General features: G+C 40.8%; 1 protein-coding gene across 2 annotated transcripts in view; it reads right to left on the reverse strand.

Annotated features, from left to right (window-relative positions):
• bltp3a (bridge-like lipid transfer protein family member 3A) overlaps positions 1–14,589 on the reverse strand; it is a 153,297-nt gene that overhangs the window by 3,872 nt on the left and 134,836 nt on the right. For both annotated transcript variants that reach the window (XM_078546733.1, XM_078546732.1), the window contains 3 exons: positions 10,493–10,749; positions 5,723–5,831; positions 710–876 (listed from right to left, as the gene is read on the reverse strand). In XM_078546733.1, the coding sequence (XP_078402859.1) occupies positions 710–876; positions 5,723–5,831; positions 10,493–10,749 (533 nt within the window). The remainder of the gene's footprint in view (positions 1–709; positions 877–5,722; positions 5,832–10,492; positions 10,750–14,589) is intronic.

Here is a 14,589-nt window from a genome sequence, read left to right on the forward strand (position 1 = left end):
GTAAGTTACTTTGCCTAGGTCTTTTAATAACCTATATGTCTCACTACTGCCTTAACGGAGGTGTAACTGGGGTTTAAATTAATTAGGGGATTTAGAAGTTGGCATAGTAGTAATTTGATATGTAGGTGCTTAAAATCATTTCTTCTGTTAGTAAAGGTTTAATTTAGTTTTGTAAGAAACCTGTAAGACTTGGTGACCTTTTCGCTGAATTCAAAGCCTGCATCTTGAAATAAGTACAAATTGTAAAACAGATGTGGCAGCTGCTTCAAGTTTCCCTCTGGGATTTGGGCAGCTTAGCATTTACCATCTGCCTGCCATAACAGGCATCCCATCCATCACAAACATTGATTCCCTCCACCAGTTGTGCACAGTGGCTAGCACCTGTACCATCCACAAAATGCATGACGGCAATGTACCAAAGCCAGCAGGCTCATTGGAACATCATCATCTAAAAGTTCCCCTCCAAGTCACACCATCCTAAATTGGAAATGTATGACCATTCCTTCATTATGACTTGGTCAAAATTGTGGAACTCCCTCTGTAACAGTGCTGTAGGAAAACCTTCACCACACAAACTACATGGTTTAAGGCATTTGTTCACCAACATCTTCTCAAGGGCAATACGGGATGGGCAATAAATGTTGGCCTTGGGAGCAATGCCCACATCCTGTGAATTAATTTAAAAAAAAATTTGAATTTGCACACATACCATATCCTTGCTGGTGCTGATGCCCAGGTCTGATGAACTCTGACCTTCTAACAGTGACTGCATCTCTCCAGTTTTCATTGGTCCAAGTTTGATCTGATGCAATTCAGTTGTGACCAAATGATTCTCCTGTTTTTCCAAGACTGGTTCATTTTGACCTGTCTGCAAGGCTAATATAGAAAGGAAAATTAAAATAACAAAAAAAACTACAACATAAATTTAATAAAACCAGATTCCAGTGCACTTAATATGACTACTTCTCTAATCAAACATTTTTCTTTGGGCGGAAAAAGAAATGACGGGGGAGGATAGTAAGAGGGAAGGATGTTGACTCATTCATATTAAAGATTTTTGCAAGATGGTAAGGGGAGGAATAGCTAATAATGCCACCCATATGTGTTATGTGGTAGAGTTTCAATTATCAAGGATTACAATTATTCACTAATTTCTATTCAAATGAAGGATAGTGGAAATGTGAATAATTGAGAACTCCCCTTAAACACAGGGTGATTTTAGTTCTTAGATGTTGATTAATCTTTTCCCCATCATAAATAAGTTCCCCATTTTCCATTATAGAAATTGCTGACAGCCCAACTCAACTGTCTGGGAACTGGAGCCCTGATTTCTGCTGGCTTCCTCTCCTGAAACTAAATATCAGTTGCATGAGTAATAAATTTCACTATGTACTAGATCAAGTCCTTGTTATCTGTTCATGGTTTCCTCTTCTCAAGCAATTGACCACCACATCTCCAACATTTCCTCTCCAAAGTGCTTTATCATGTTGTTAGCCCCCAGAACTGTGCCCAGCTTTCCTGTGACTCCACTTGAATATCTCCAGTTTTCCACCCTTGCCACAGCACTAAAAATACAACAAAAGATCATAAAATTACATTTGACTAATGCAACAGTCCTCATCTTTCCTGAGGTTACGAACATAGTTGACCACAGCATCCTTTGACATCACTCCTATAATTATCAATCTGATTATCATCACTTGGTTCCACTCTTAACAATTTGATTATAGCAACATCATCTCTAGGAATAGCTTCTCTTCCCAAACCCATATTCATAACCCCTAGATTCTGCCAAGGCATAATCGTAATCTACATGTTGCCTGTTGGTGTTTATTCAGCAGACATACCTCTACATATATCCAGTTCTATTTCTCCATGGTTGTCCTTTATACTTCCATAATCTCATCTGTCAGGCTACTCATCTAACATTTGGTCTTAGATGATCAATTCCTTCCATTTAAATATTGCAAACACCAATGCCATAGCCTTCAGGCACTCACCACAAATTGTATACACTTTGGACTGATTCCATCCCTCTCCTTTGCTACTACTTCAAGGAGGACCAGACTTAAGTAACCGTAGCATTCCATTCCAAACCAAGTGAAGTTTCTTTTAAGTTTCTTATCCTTGTCAGGAAGATATAATAATGTAATTGGAATTTATTGTAAAATAGTGGTATCTGTGTCTATATGTGTGTGTGTGTGTGTGTGAGGCTTAATTGGATTAAAGACAGCTGGTCTGCAGGCTTTGATGTATTAGAAGATAAGTGAGCTTTGAAATGTTAAGTAGGTAAACATGGGGGAAATTTAGAATGTAAGGTGTAAAAGGATATTTGCATTTTTAAATAAACCAGACTAGATTGTTTTTAAAGGAGGGGTGAAATGTGTCACCTGGCCAGGTGAAGTTCAGAAACAGTGTGCTTATTTTTCTCAAAGATTACTGGTAAAATTGATTCTATGATACATTTTTATGATCAGGGAGGTATAGTCCAAAGACAATGAAACAATGGGAATTTTCATTCAAAGTGGGAAATACGTATGAAGGAGCAAAGGCTGTGTGTAAGGGTAGGCATCTTAAGATCTAACAAGTGTGAAACGCCTTCAGCATCTAAGCCTCAAGCTGCTGTCTAGAAAGAACTGAAGTTAAGGAAACTCACATTGAATTAGATTGTTCAGCGCATCATGTTTCTTTGCCTGGGTCTTTTAAAATCTGTGTGTCTTACTGTTGCTTTAATTGAGGTGTAACTGGGAGTCAGATTAGTTAGGGGATTTAGAAGTTATTACAGAAGTAATTTGTAGACACATGTATATACTTAAAATCATTTCTCTTATTAATTATTGTTTAATCTACTTTTGTAAAAAACCAAAAAGGCTTGGTGGTCTTATTACTACTAAATTCAAAGCCCACACCTCGAAACATACAAATTACAAAAATAGTTGTGGCAGTTGTCTCAAGTTTCCCTCCGGGATTTGAACTCAGCATTTACCATCGGCTGTGCCATAACAATCCTATTCATCATTAAGGTTGCCTACGTTCACCTCCATAAGATGACCTACCTCTGCCTTACTCGACCCATCAGTTGCTGAAACCTTCATTCATTCCTTAGTTGCCAGATTGAACTAACTGAAAATTCTCCTGGCCAATCTTCTACCCTCCGTAAACTTCAAACAAAACTTTGCTCCTATACCCTGTCCTACACATCAAGCTCAAGTTGCTAATCCTCACTGACTTAGATTGGTCCCCCATTACCTCAATTTTAAATTTCTCAGTTTCGTGTTTAAAACCCATCATGGTATCTCCTGCCAGCCTATTCCCAGCTCTAACCATTTTAGTTTTTCTAAATTAAAGTTGCTACCTAAATGTAAGTTGTAAGAACATGAGCACTCAATTAGTTTTGTATGCACAAGCTAAAATGCAAGTTTCGACTCCACTGGACATTCCTGTAGCTAATCTCAAGTGCGGATAATGAGGATGGAGATAAATAGTCGTTTGGTTGTACAGAACTTGATTATTGCTGAAAAAAGAGACATCTAAGCTTTTCATCATTGCCTTCTTATATATAAGTTTCCTGCGCTAGGGTATGGGAGTGTAATTTCAAAATTGTGGATGTTACCCACGATTACGCTGCCAAAATTTGTATGAAAGTAGACTTCAGAAGGACACAAGCACACACATGGCAGATAATATTTAATGTGGATAAGTGTGATGTGATGTACTCAGGGAGAAACAATAGGGCGAGGCAGTAAAATCTAAATGGTGCTATTTTGAGTGGTGTGAATTTTTGCAAATCTTTGAAGGTGCCAGGGAAGTTTTAAAAAGGTAATCATTAAAAATGCATGTGATACATGTCTTTATAAATAGGGGCATTAAATACAAAATCAAGGAAGTCGCACCGAACTTGTACTGGTTTCTCCTTAGCTGAAGTATTGTATACAGTCCTGGGGACCACAGTTTAGGAAGGCTGTCAAGGCTCTGGAGGGGATATGGAGGTGGTTTACCAGATTGATATCGGAGGAGGGAGCAGACAAGGTTAAGGGAGACCTAAGAGAGGTATTCAAAATTGAGAGGTTTTGATAGAGCAAGTAGGAATTTCCTCCACTTGTTCTGGCAAATGAGCTATTAACCAGAGGTCATAGAGTATTGCTAAAAAAAGAGACATGACTAAGCTTTTCGCCTTACACTCATCAGGACACTTCCCAAGAATACCAACATAAGGGGAAAACAACAATTTGTACTGTATGTGAAGAGAGTGCTGATTGGTTGGCAAATGGCATTGCCATGGAGAATGCACCACTGGTGGTGACCGACAGTTAACTGCCAAGCATCGTTTGAAATTGAAACCAGGCAGCTTGACCCTGATTGGTCAAAGCATTGCACTGAGGGCTGAGTCAGCTAATGCTTGTCACTTACTTTGTTTAGCTGAAACAGATGCAATGTGTGTACATGCTCCATCTGCAAAGAACAGAGTCCTGTGTATTAATATATGTAATTTCCAGTACACACAAGTGTGCCTCATTGCGAGCCCAACTGAATCTTAAATTGGCTGTCAGCATAATTCTTAGCACATTGAGGGTTATTTAGCAAATAAATCACGTCTAATGTTGGAAGCTGTGTTTTGAGCTTTGCAAGCAAAGGCTGGTTGGGTACGGTTTGTATCCTGCGAACAGCGGCTGAGACATGCTGTTTTATACAATCCGCTAGTCTTTGGGATGTGTGGCCTACATACCTAGCATCACACTGGCACTGAACTTCATACACCACATTACTCATTTGTGCGATAGGCAGACGTCTTTTTGGCTTAACAGCATTATCTTGTTAATGGCGAGTATCACTTGTGTTGCTACTGCACCTGTTGCTCAAATTTTCTTACATGTCTCAGTGGGCTCCATCGTATGCTCAAATTTACCTATGAAGTGGAGCAGTCAAATGAACTCCCCTTCCTTGACATAATAGTTGAGAAATCTGTCAGGGGTTCTCTACCACGACATACCGCAAGCCTATCTTCACTGGTCAATATGGGATTCTTACAGTTCCACACGGTCTAAGATTGGTCTTATCGCAATCTTGTAAATAGGACCTGAGCCATTTGCTCACCACGCAAGCTTGATGCTGAAATAGGGCGCATCAAAAGCATCCTGCATGATAATGGCTACTTTGATCAGATCATTTCACGCTGTATATCACGCTAACTCATGAACGGACCTAAGGCCGTCATTTTCAGCCCTGAAAAGTGCTGAGTCTATCTCAGAATACCCAGGAAGGGCGAGGTATCTCAAAAACTTGAGCAACTGATGAAGCTAGCTGTTTCACACTGCTATTATGCAATAGCAACACAAGTGGTACACAGAGCCCTGTTCTTTGCAGACAGAAAGAACATGTACACACTTTGCGCCTGTTTCAGCTAAACAAAATAAGTGACAGCCATTCGCTGACTCATTCTTCAGGGCAATCAGGGTCAAGCTGCCTAGTTTAAATTTCAAACAATGCTTGGCAGTTAAATGTCAGTCACCATCAGTGGTGCACTCCTCATGGCAACGCCACTTGCAAACCAATCAGCACTCTCTTCACATACAGTATAAACTGCTGTTTTCCCTCTTCAATTGGCATTCTTGCGAGTGTCCTGATGAGTGCAAGACGAAAAGCTTAGACAGGTCTCTTTTTTCAGGATGGAGACAGTGGAGATCCTGTTTGGACAGATTGTTCTCAAAATGCAACTACTTACCCCTTATACAAAATGTCCCGTCATCAACCCGCTGAACCATGAGGTGATCAACGTCAAGATTTATAGGTACAGGACCAGGGGATGTGGAATATAATCGTGGGCCATCATCCTTTAAGTAACAAGAGGTTAATGCAAAGAAGTGTTTCATTTCTAATAATCCTCACAGTTTAAATACACACAAGAACAGATTGGAGAACAGCACCCAGAACATTGGGGGAAAGCAGGGTAGCGGGTGTAAATACACCTAATCTGAAGTTGCATGTTCACAGACAAACACAGACTGCTCTCCAGCACATAGAGCTAACTGAATCACTGCTGGTGGTATTTTCCTGTCGAATTTCTCTATCTTTGTAAGTGTCTCCATTGGATTAAAAAACATCAGGATACGTACTATCACATAGTATTAGACCGTATTTATAACAGCATTCAACCCAGTGTTTATGCTTCACATGAACCTCCTCCTGCTCCTTTTCATCGAACCCCATCAACATAACCTTCTACTCCTTTCTCCCTCATTAACATATTTATCATGTCTTGTATTAAATACATCTATGCTCATCACCTCAACTATTCCTTGCAATAGTATGTCCTACATTCTAACGACACTCTGGGTCGAGAAGTTTCTCTTGAATTCTTTATTGGGTTTATCAGTGACTTTCTTATATCTATAGTAGCTCTGAGCTTGCCCCGCATGCAGAAACATCAAACTGTTCCATAATCTTACAGGGCTTCTCTTTTCTTTGAGAAAGGGGACCTAACCAGTTCAATTTTACTTGATGGGTATTCTCAATTCTGGTGTCAGCCTAGATCTTTTTTGCACCTTCTCCAATATCTCTATACCCATTTTATAATACGGAGACCAAAGCGGTTCACCATATTCCATGTGGTTGAATCAAAATTAGCTAAATGTTTAACAGAAATCTATCCCTTGAGAAATGAACTTTACGGGTTGCACCTGAACCAGAATGGGACCAACATCCTTGTGGGGAGGTTTGCTGTTTGGGAGAGTTTAAACTAACTTGGCAGGGGATGGGATCCTGAGAGGAGGTTCAGCAGGGGGAAATGCACAGCCAAAATTAGAAGAGAGAGCAAGTGAGTCTGGAAGGCATAGAAATTATAGGCCAGTTAAGGCACAAGGGAGTTTGGTAAGGTTGGGTGGTATTTATTTTAATGCAAGGAGTCCGACGAATAAGGCAGATGAGTTGAGGGCACAAATTAACACATGTAAATTATGATGTCATTGCTGTCACAGAGACATGGCTGAGAGAGGGGCAGGATTGGCAGCTCAATATTCCAGGATATAGGGTCTTCAGGTGAGACAGGGAAGGAGGTAAAAGAGGAGGGGGTATCGCAATATTGATCAAGGAATCAATTACAGCAGTAAGGAGGGATGACAGCTTAGAAGGCTCCTCAAATGAAGCCATATAGGTAGAACTGAAAAACAAAAAAGGAGCAGTCGCATTGCTGGGAGTGTACTATAGGCCCCAAACAGTCAGAGAGAAATAGAAGTGCAGATATGTAGGCAAATTTTAGAGAAGTGTAAAAATAATAGGGTAGTAATAGTGGGGGATTTCAACTTCCCCAATGTTAACTGGGTTAGTCATAGTGTGATAGGTTTAGAGGGAGTGGAATTCTTAAAATGCATCCAGGAGAGCTTTTTAAACCAGTACATAGAAGATCCTGGACTTAATTTTAGGGAATGATGGTGGGCAAGTGGTAGGGGTACATTTTACAGATAGTGATCATAACTCTGTTAGATTCAAGGTTGTTGTGGAAAAGGACGGGCCAGAAATCAGAGTTCTAAATTGGGGGAAGGCCGATTTTAATAAAATCAGATATGATTTGGCAGGAGTGCACTGGGAGCAGCTACTTTTAGGTAAATCTGTGTCAGAGCAGTGGGACTCATTCAAGAAAGAAATAGGGAGAGTACAGGGCCAACATATTTCAGTAAAGATAAAGGGTGGGACCAACAAATCCAGGGAACCCTGGATGTTGAGAGATATACAGGATTGGATAAAGAGAAAAAGCGGTGCTTATGGCAGATAGCGAGGGTTCAAAACAGCGGAAGCCCTAGAGGACTTTAGAATGTGTAGGGGGGAGCTTAAAAAGGAAATTAGGAGAGCAAAAAGGGGGCATGAGAAAACATCGGCAGGTAAAATAAAGGAAAATTCAAAGTTGTTTTACAAGTACATTAAGAGTAAAAGGATAACTAGGGAAAGAGTGGGGCCCATTAAGGATCATAGTGGTAATGTATGTGTGGAGCCGGAAGACGTAGGTAGGGTTCTAAATGAATACTTTGTGTCAGTGTTCACAAGTGAGAGGGACGACGTGGGTATGGAAATCAGGCAAAAGGACTGTGATATAATTAAAGAAATTAGCATAGAAAGGGAAGAGGTTCTAAGTGATCTGGCAGGCTTAAAAGTAGATAAATCTCCAGGCCCGGATGAAATGTATCCCAAGCTGTTGAGTGAGGCAAGGGAGGAGATTGCAGGAGCACTGGCAATAATTTTCAATACCTCTCTGGCCACAGGAGAGGTGCCAGAGGACTAGAGGACAGCCAATGTGGTACCGTTATTCAAGAAGAAAGGGAGGGATAAACCAGGGAACTACAGGCCAGTCAGTCTAACCTCAGTGGTGGGGGAACTATTGGAGGCAATTCTGAGGGACAGAATTAATCTACACTTGGAGAGGCAGGGATTAATCAAGCACAGTCAGCATGGTTTTGTCAAGGGGAGGTCATGTCTGACCAATTTGATTGAATTTTTCGAAGAGGTGACCAGGTGTGTAGATGAGGGCAATGCATTTAACGTAGTCTACTTGGACTTCAGCAAGGCTTTTGATAAGGTCCCGCATGGGAGACTGATAACAAAGGTAAGAGCCTATGGGATCCAAGGCAATTTGGCAAATTGGATCCAGAATTGGCTGAGTGGCAGGAAACAGAGGGTGACGGTCGGGGGGTGTTTTTATAACTGGATGCTTGTGTTCAGTGGGGTTCCACAGGGATCGGTGTTGGGTCCCTTGCTGTTTGTGGTATATTTAAACAATTTAGAGTTGAATGTAGGAGGGTTGATCAGTAAGTTCACCAACGACACGAAAATTGGTGGGGTGGCAAATAGTGAGGAGGATAGCCTTAGATTACAGGAGGATATAGACGGGTTGGTCAGATGGGCTGATCAGTGGCAAATGGAATTTAATCCGGATAAGTGTGAGGTGATGCACTTGGGCAGAACAAACAGGGCATGGGACGACACAATGAATGGTAGGACCCTGGGAAGTACTGAGGATCAGAAGGACATTGGTGTGCATGCCCACTGGTCTCTTAAGGTAGCGGGACAGATAGATAAGGTGGTTAAGATGAAAATGGGATACTTGCCTTTATTAGCCGAGGCACAGTATATAAGAGCAGGGAGGTTATGCTGGAACTGTATAAAACACTGGTTAGACCACAGCTAGAGTACTGCGTGCAGTTCTGGGATCTGCATCATAGGAAGGATGTGATTGCACTAGAGAGAGTGCTGAGGAGATTTACCAGGATGTTGCCTGGGCTGGAGAGTTTTAGTAATGAGGAGAGATTAGATAGACTAGGGTTATTTTCCCTGGAGCAGAAGGGATTGAGGGCGGGGGGGGGGAACGACATGATTGAGGCGTATAAAATTATGAGGGGCATAGATAGCATAGACAGGAAGGAACTTTTCCCTTGGTGGAGGGATCAATAACCAGGGGGCATAGATTTAAGGTAAGGGGCAGGAGGTTTAGATGGGATGAGAGGAAGAATTTTTTCACCCAGAGGGTGGTGGGAATCTGGAACTCAGTGCCTGAAAGGGTGGCAGAGGCAGAAACCCTCATAACATTTAAGTAGTATTTGGATGTGCACTTGCGATGCCATGGCATACAAGGCTATGGGGCCTAGTGATGGAAAATGGGATTAGAATAGTTAGGTATTTGTTTGACCGGCACAGATTCGATGGGCCAAAGGGCCTTTTTCTGTGCTGTAGACCTCTATAACTTTATGACTAACTCCAATTTTTTATTTTAAAAACGGCCTCATAGGATTGAGTCACAACTTGGTGATTTGTGTATCTGTACCCCTAGAGGCCTCGGTTCTTCTACCCAATTTAGACACTTATTTTCCAAGGTCTGTGTGGCCTCCTTGAACTCCTTACCATTGCACATTTAGTCATATTTAAGTTCATTTCCCAGTTAGACACATTCAGCAAGTTTAATGTCTTCCTGCATATTGCTGCAGTCTCCCTCTGTATCAACCACAATCCCCAATTTGGTGTAATTTGTATGTTTTGAAATTGTACTTGTCTGATCCCAGAGTCCAAATTATTTAGGTAAATGGTGTGCAACAGCGGTCCCAGTACAGTTCCCTGGGGAACACCAATTGCTACTCAAGTAGCCCCTACTCTGTTTGCTAGCCAACTTGCTATCTATTCTACTATTTATCCCCTGACTCCACATGTCTGATTGTAGTTATGAGTCGATTATGAGGTACTTTATTAAAGGTCTTATGGAAATCCAAATATATTACATTGCCTTCACTTACCCTTTGTTACTTTTATTTTAAAAAAGAACTCAAAATGGTTGGCAAAGCATGATCTTCCCTTTTGGAATCTGTGCTGCTTACTCTCGATATTTTCAGTTCCTAGATGATTTTCTATTAGATCTTTGAATAAGAATTCCATTACCTGTCCTATAAGATTAAGCTAGGCTTGTTCTAGCTCCCATTTAAACATAGAAATTATTTTACTGATAATTGTCTCATACCTTCAGAGTAATTCTACAGTTAAAAAGTTCTATCTTCATTGGAATCACTTCTGGGATGATTTCATCCTCCAAGAATGGGCCCAGGTTTGTAAGAGATGACATCAGCAGCTCTGCATTGTAATTATTGATGTGGAATTGCAGAAATCCGTTCTTTACAGCAAGTGGAGAGTGAACAGCTGAGTGCGGTCCAGATTCGAATCTCAAACACACCGCAGGTTGGGTTCTGCTTGACTCCAGTGCACAGGCCTTCTGAAAACCTGAATGTCAATCATTAAAAACAAGCAATCCTTTTAAAAAATCTTTCCATGTAAAAATAAATGCTTCAGAATTTCATTACATCCAAGAGCAATGTTTTAGGAGATGAAAACAACATGACCACTATAGTTCTTGTGGAACATGGAGCTTGTGAACAGAACCAAATACCTCAACCAATTTCTATAGTGCTTGATATTTGTTTTGCTTCTTGAGCTGTAAAAATCTAAAATAACTATAAACTAGAAAATTCTGCAATCATCAATTTTGCACATATTTTGAAGATGTTTGCTGTTTTGCAATGGAAAGAGCAAAGCCTTTTTTATTTACAGTCACTTTAAAAGGGGGCAAATTGTTCGCACCAACAGTGTGCTAATTTGCCAATTGCTTGCAATTCCAATCGTCAAATTTGACAATCTGAGCATAAAGTTTCAAATATTGAGTATTGCGTCCAGTTTTAATAACCATACTTTAGGAAGGACTGAGAGCCCTTGAAAGGGTGCAGAGGAAATTTACCAGAATGGTTCCAGGGATGGGCGATTTTGGCTACAAGGTTAGCTTGGTGAAGCCGGGGGTTGTTCTCTTTGGAGCAAAGGCAACTGAGGGAAGATTTGATGGAGGTGCACAAGACTAGGACAGTTTTAGACAAGGTGGTCAAGGAAAAACTATTCCCATTAGCCAATGGTACAAGGACTATTGAACACAGATTTAAGGTTTTGGGCAAGAGATACAGGGGAAATACGATTTTTTATGCAGTGGGTGGTAATGACTTCGAAAACTCTGCTCACTGGAATGGTGGAAGCAGAGGCCATCAATAATTTCAAAAGGAAATTGGATGGGCACTTGTGGGAAATTAAGTTGCAGAAGTATGAGGATAAAATGGTGGAATGGGACTGACGGAGTTGCTCCATGGAAAGCTGGCATAGACTCAATGGGCATCCTTCTGTGCTGTAAATGACGCTATTGAATAAAACCTATCAAAACTGGCCTCAGTGTATTAGTATTGAGTCTAGGGGTTACTAATATGGTTTATATATCTGTGTACTTTTAAATAGATTTACTCCCCATCTCTCCTGAAGGCATTGGCTGTTGCTAAATAATACCAAAGCGTGTGTCACAAGTCCAGTTAATGAGTGGAAAAGATATCCCATTATTTTTTCAAATGTGAAGCCAGGCATTAACTTCTTTAATTAATGGTTTAAAGTTTGTAATATTTTGTTACAGTAGCAATTTGACCTGAAAAAAGATGTGATAGCTAAACTACATGAAAGAAAGTGAAAATCACAATCATGGTCAATACACTACTTGAAAACATCCCCCTTCATTTATGTACATAATATATTCAAAAATAATTCCATCATAAACTTAATTAAGATAAATCAACTTCAAATTGAAATTATCACCAGCTTTCAGCCACAAGCTGAAATCCTAATGTAAATTAATTAATTGTATTGCATCAAGTAACGTAACCTAAAAAAAGGAAACAAAAACTTAATGCTATGTTGTCCTGCAATGATAGCTGGGCAGTTTCAGTGTCTAGGTACCTTTATGTCTGCGAGCCTCCCATGTAAAAATAATAATTAACACCAACGTGAAATCTCCTACACCTATAGCTAACAGAGTTTGCTCTATATGCATCATAAACATGCAAAATAACTATGAAGGTGCAAATTTTCACAGTTGCTTTAAAGGATTAAATATATCAGAGTTTGGGGTGTGACAGAGGGAGTGGTGGCAGGGGCAAAACTCATCAAGGTTTGGGATTTATTTAAAAGTCAGACATACTGGAGCCAACTATAGTCGAGAACAACAACCAGGTTGTGATCTTACCAGAGAATTCTAACCAAATGTTGAATATGTAATTGTCCATTTATGATTTTGTTTTGAAGTTGATAAATCAAATTTAATTTAGCTTTATTGAAAAAAATGAGCAGCATTACCAGGGCTGCAAAAAAGCTCCAAATCAGAAAAACAAATGGCAAATTGACCCTTTATTTAGTCAGCATCCTTTCACATCAGAACATCTCAAAGCACTTTACACAATTATTTGTTTGGTACGGTGATTTTATGAAGTATCACTGCTCTCAGCTCTCACAGCCAGTACCAGGAAGCGTGTCTAGCTCGCAATCTAATAGGGAGCTTCAGATGATATTTATAAGTCATCCCTGATCCGCTATTACGATCTATGATGCCATCTGCAACCCTCAGTGAGGTTACTCCGCATTCAAAGGATCATCCTCCGCCATTTCCGCCAACTCCAGCACGATCCCACCACCAAACACATCTTCCCTTCACCCCCCCGGCGGCATTCCGCAGGGATTGTTCCCTCCGGGACACCCTGATCCACTCCTCCATCACCCCCTACACCTCAAACCCCTCCCACAGCACCTTCCCATGCAATCGCAGAAGGTGCAACACCTGCCCCTTTACTTCCCCTCTCCTCACCATCCAAGGGCCCAAACGCTCCTTTCAAGTGAAGCAGCATTTCACTTGCACTTCCCTCAATTTAGTCTACTGCATTCGCTGCTCCCAATGCGGTTTCCTCTACATTGGAGAGATCAAACGCAGACTGGGTGACCGCTTTGCTGAACACCTTTGGTCTGTCTGCAAGCATGACCCAGTCCTCCCTGTCGCTTGTCATTTCAACACTCCACCATGCTCTCATGTCCACATGTCCGTCCTTGGCCTGCTGCAATGTTCCAGTGAAGCTCAATGCAAACTGGAGGAACAGCACCTCATCTTCCGACTAGGCACTTTACAGCCTTCCGGACTGAATATTGAGTTCAACAATTTTAGATCATGAACTCTCTCCTCCATCCCCACCCCCTTTCCGATCCCCCTTTTTTCCAATAATTTATATAGATTTTTATTTTCCCACCTATTTCCATTATTTTTAAATGTATTTCCATCCATTGTTTTATCTCTACCTTTTAGCCTATTTCGATCCCTTCCCCCCACCCCACCCCCACTAGGGCTATCTGTACCTTGCTCGCCCTGCTTTCTACCCTTAATGTCACCTATTAGCACATTCCTTAGATAACATCACCACCGTCAACACCTCTTTGTCCTTTTGTCTATGACATCATTTGGCTATCTCCACCTATCACTGGCCCTCTATCCAGCTCTACTTGTCCCACCCACCTCTTAAACCAGCTTATATTTCACCTCTCTTCTATTTTTCCTTAGTTCTGTTGAAGAGTCATACGGACTCGAAACGTTAACTGTGTTCCTCTCCACAGATGCTGTCAGATCTGCTGAGTTTTTCCAGGTCTTTTTATTTTTGTTTTTGATTTCCAGCATCCGCAGTTTTTTGCTTTTATCTTACTATGGAGTCTCTTCATTTCAATTGCAACAGCCTCTGCATTCTGGTCCATATGTGAACTGCATCTAGAATAAGCGAGAGCTTCGTCCAGTAAAAGCACTCCTACTGCTATAAGCAAGCAGGCTTCTCTGTCACAATCATTTCATGACATGAGCACCAGGTGAAATTGCAACCAAGTAGTCACTCTCGCTGAACCATTATTCCCTTTTCAATAAACTGAGGTTGTCTTCATTTGGATGAACCTTCAGGAAGCAATGTTGAAATTCTTTGCCTCCTTCTCTGCCGACTCCAACTCTGTTAAAACAACTGCAAATATGCCTTTCTTAACTTGTGCTTTATATGTATACGATCCAAGAACACCAGATTCTCTGAAATTTTTGCTCTTGCATTCTGGCATAAAAATCTATATAAGATGCTTTGTTTTTTACATAAAGCTTCTTTATTATGAATTATATCAGTTTGAAAAACATATTAGTTTGAAGGAGTGTTCATAAATCAATTGGTCACTTCAACTCAAATAGGA

Source organism: Cetorhinus maximus, chromosome 8 (genome assembly GCF_964194155.1).
Source record: "Cetorhinus maximus chromosome 8, sCetMax3.hap1.1, whole genome shotgun sequence".
Taxonomy (NCBI): Eukaryota; Metazoa; Chordata; class Chondrichthyes; order Lamniformes; family Cetorhinidae; genus Cetorhinus; species Cetorhinus maximus.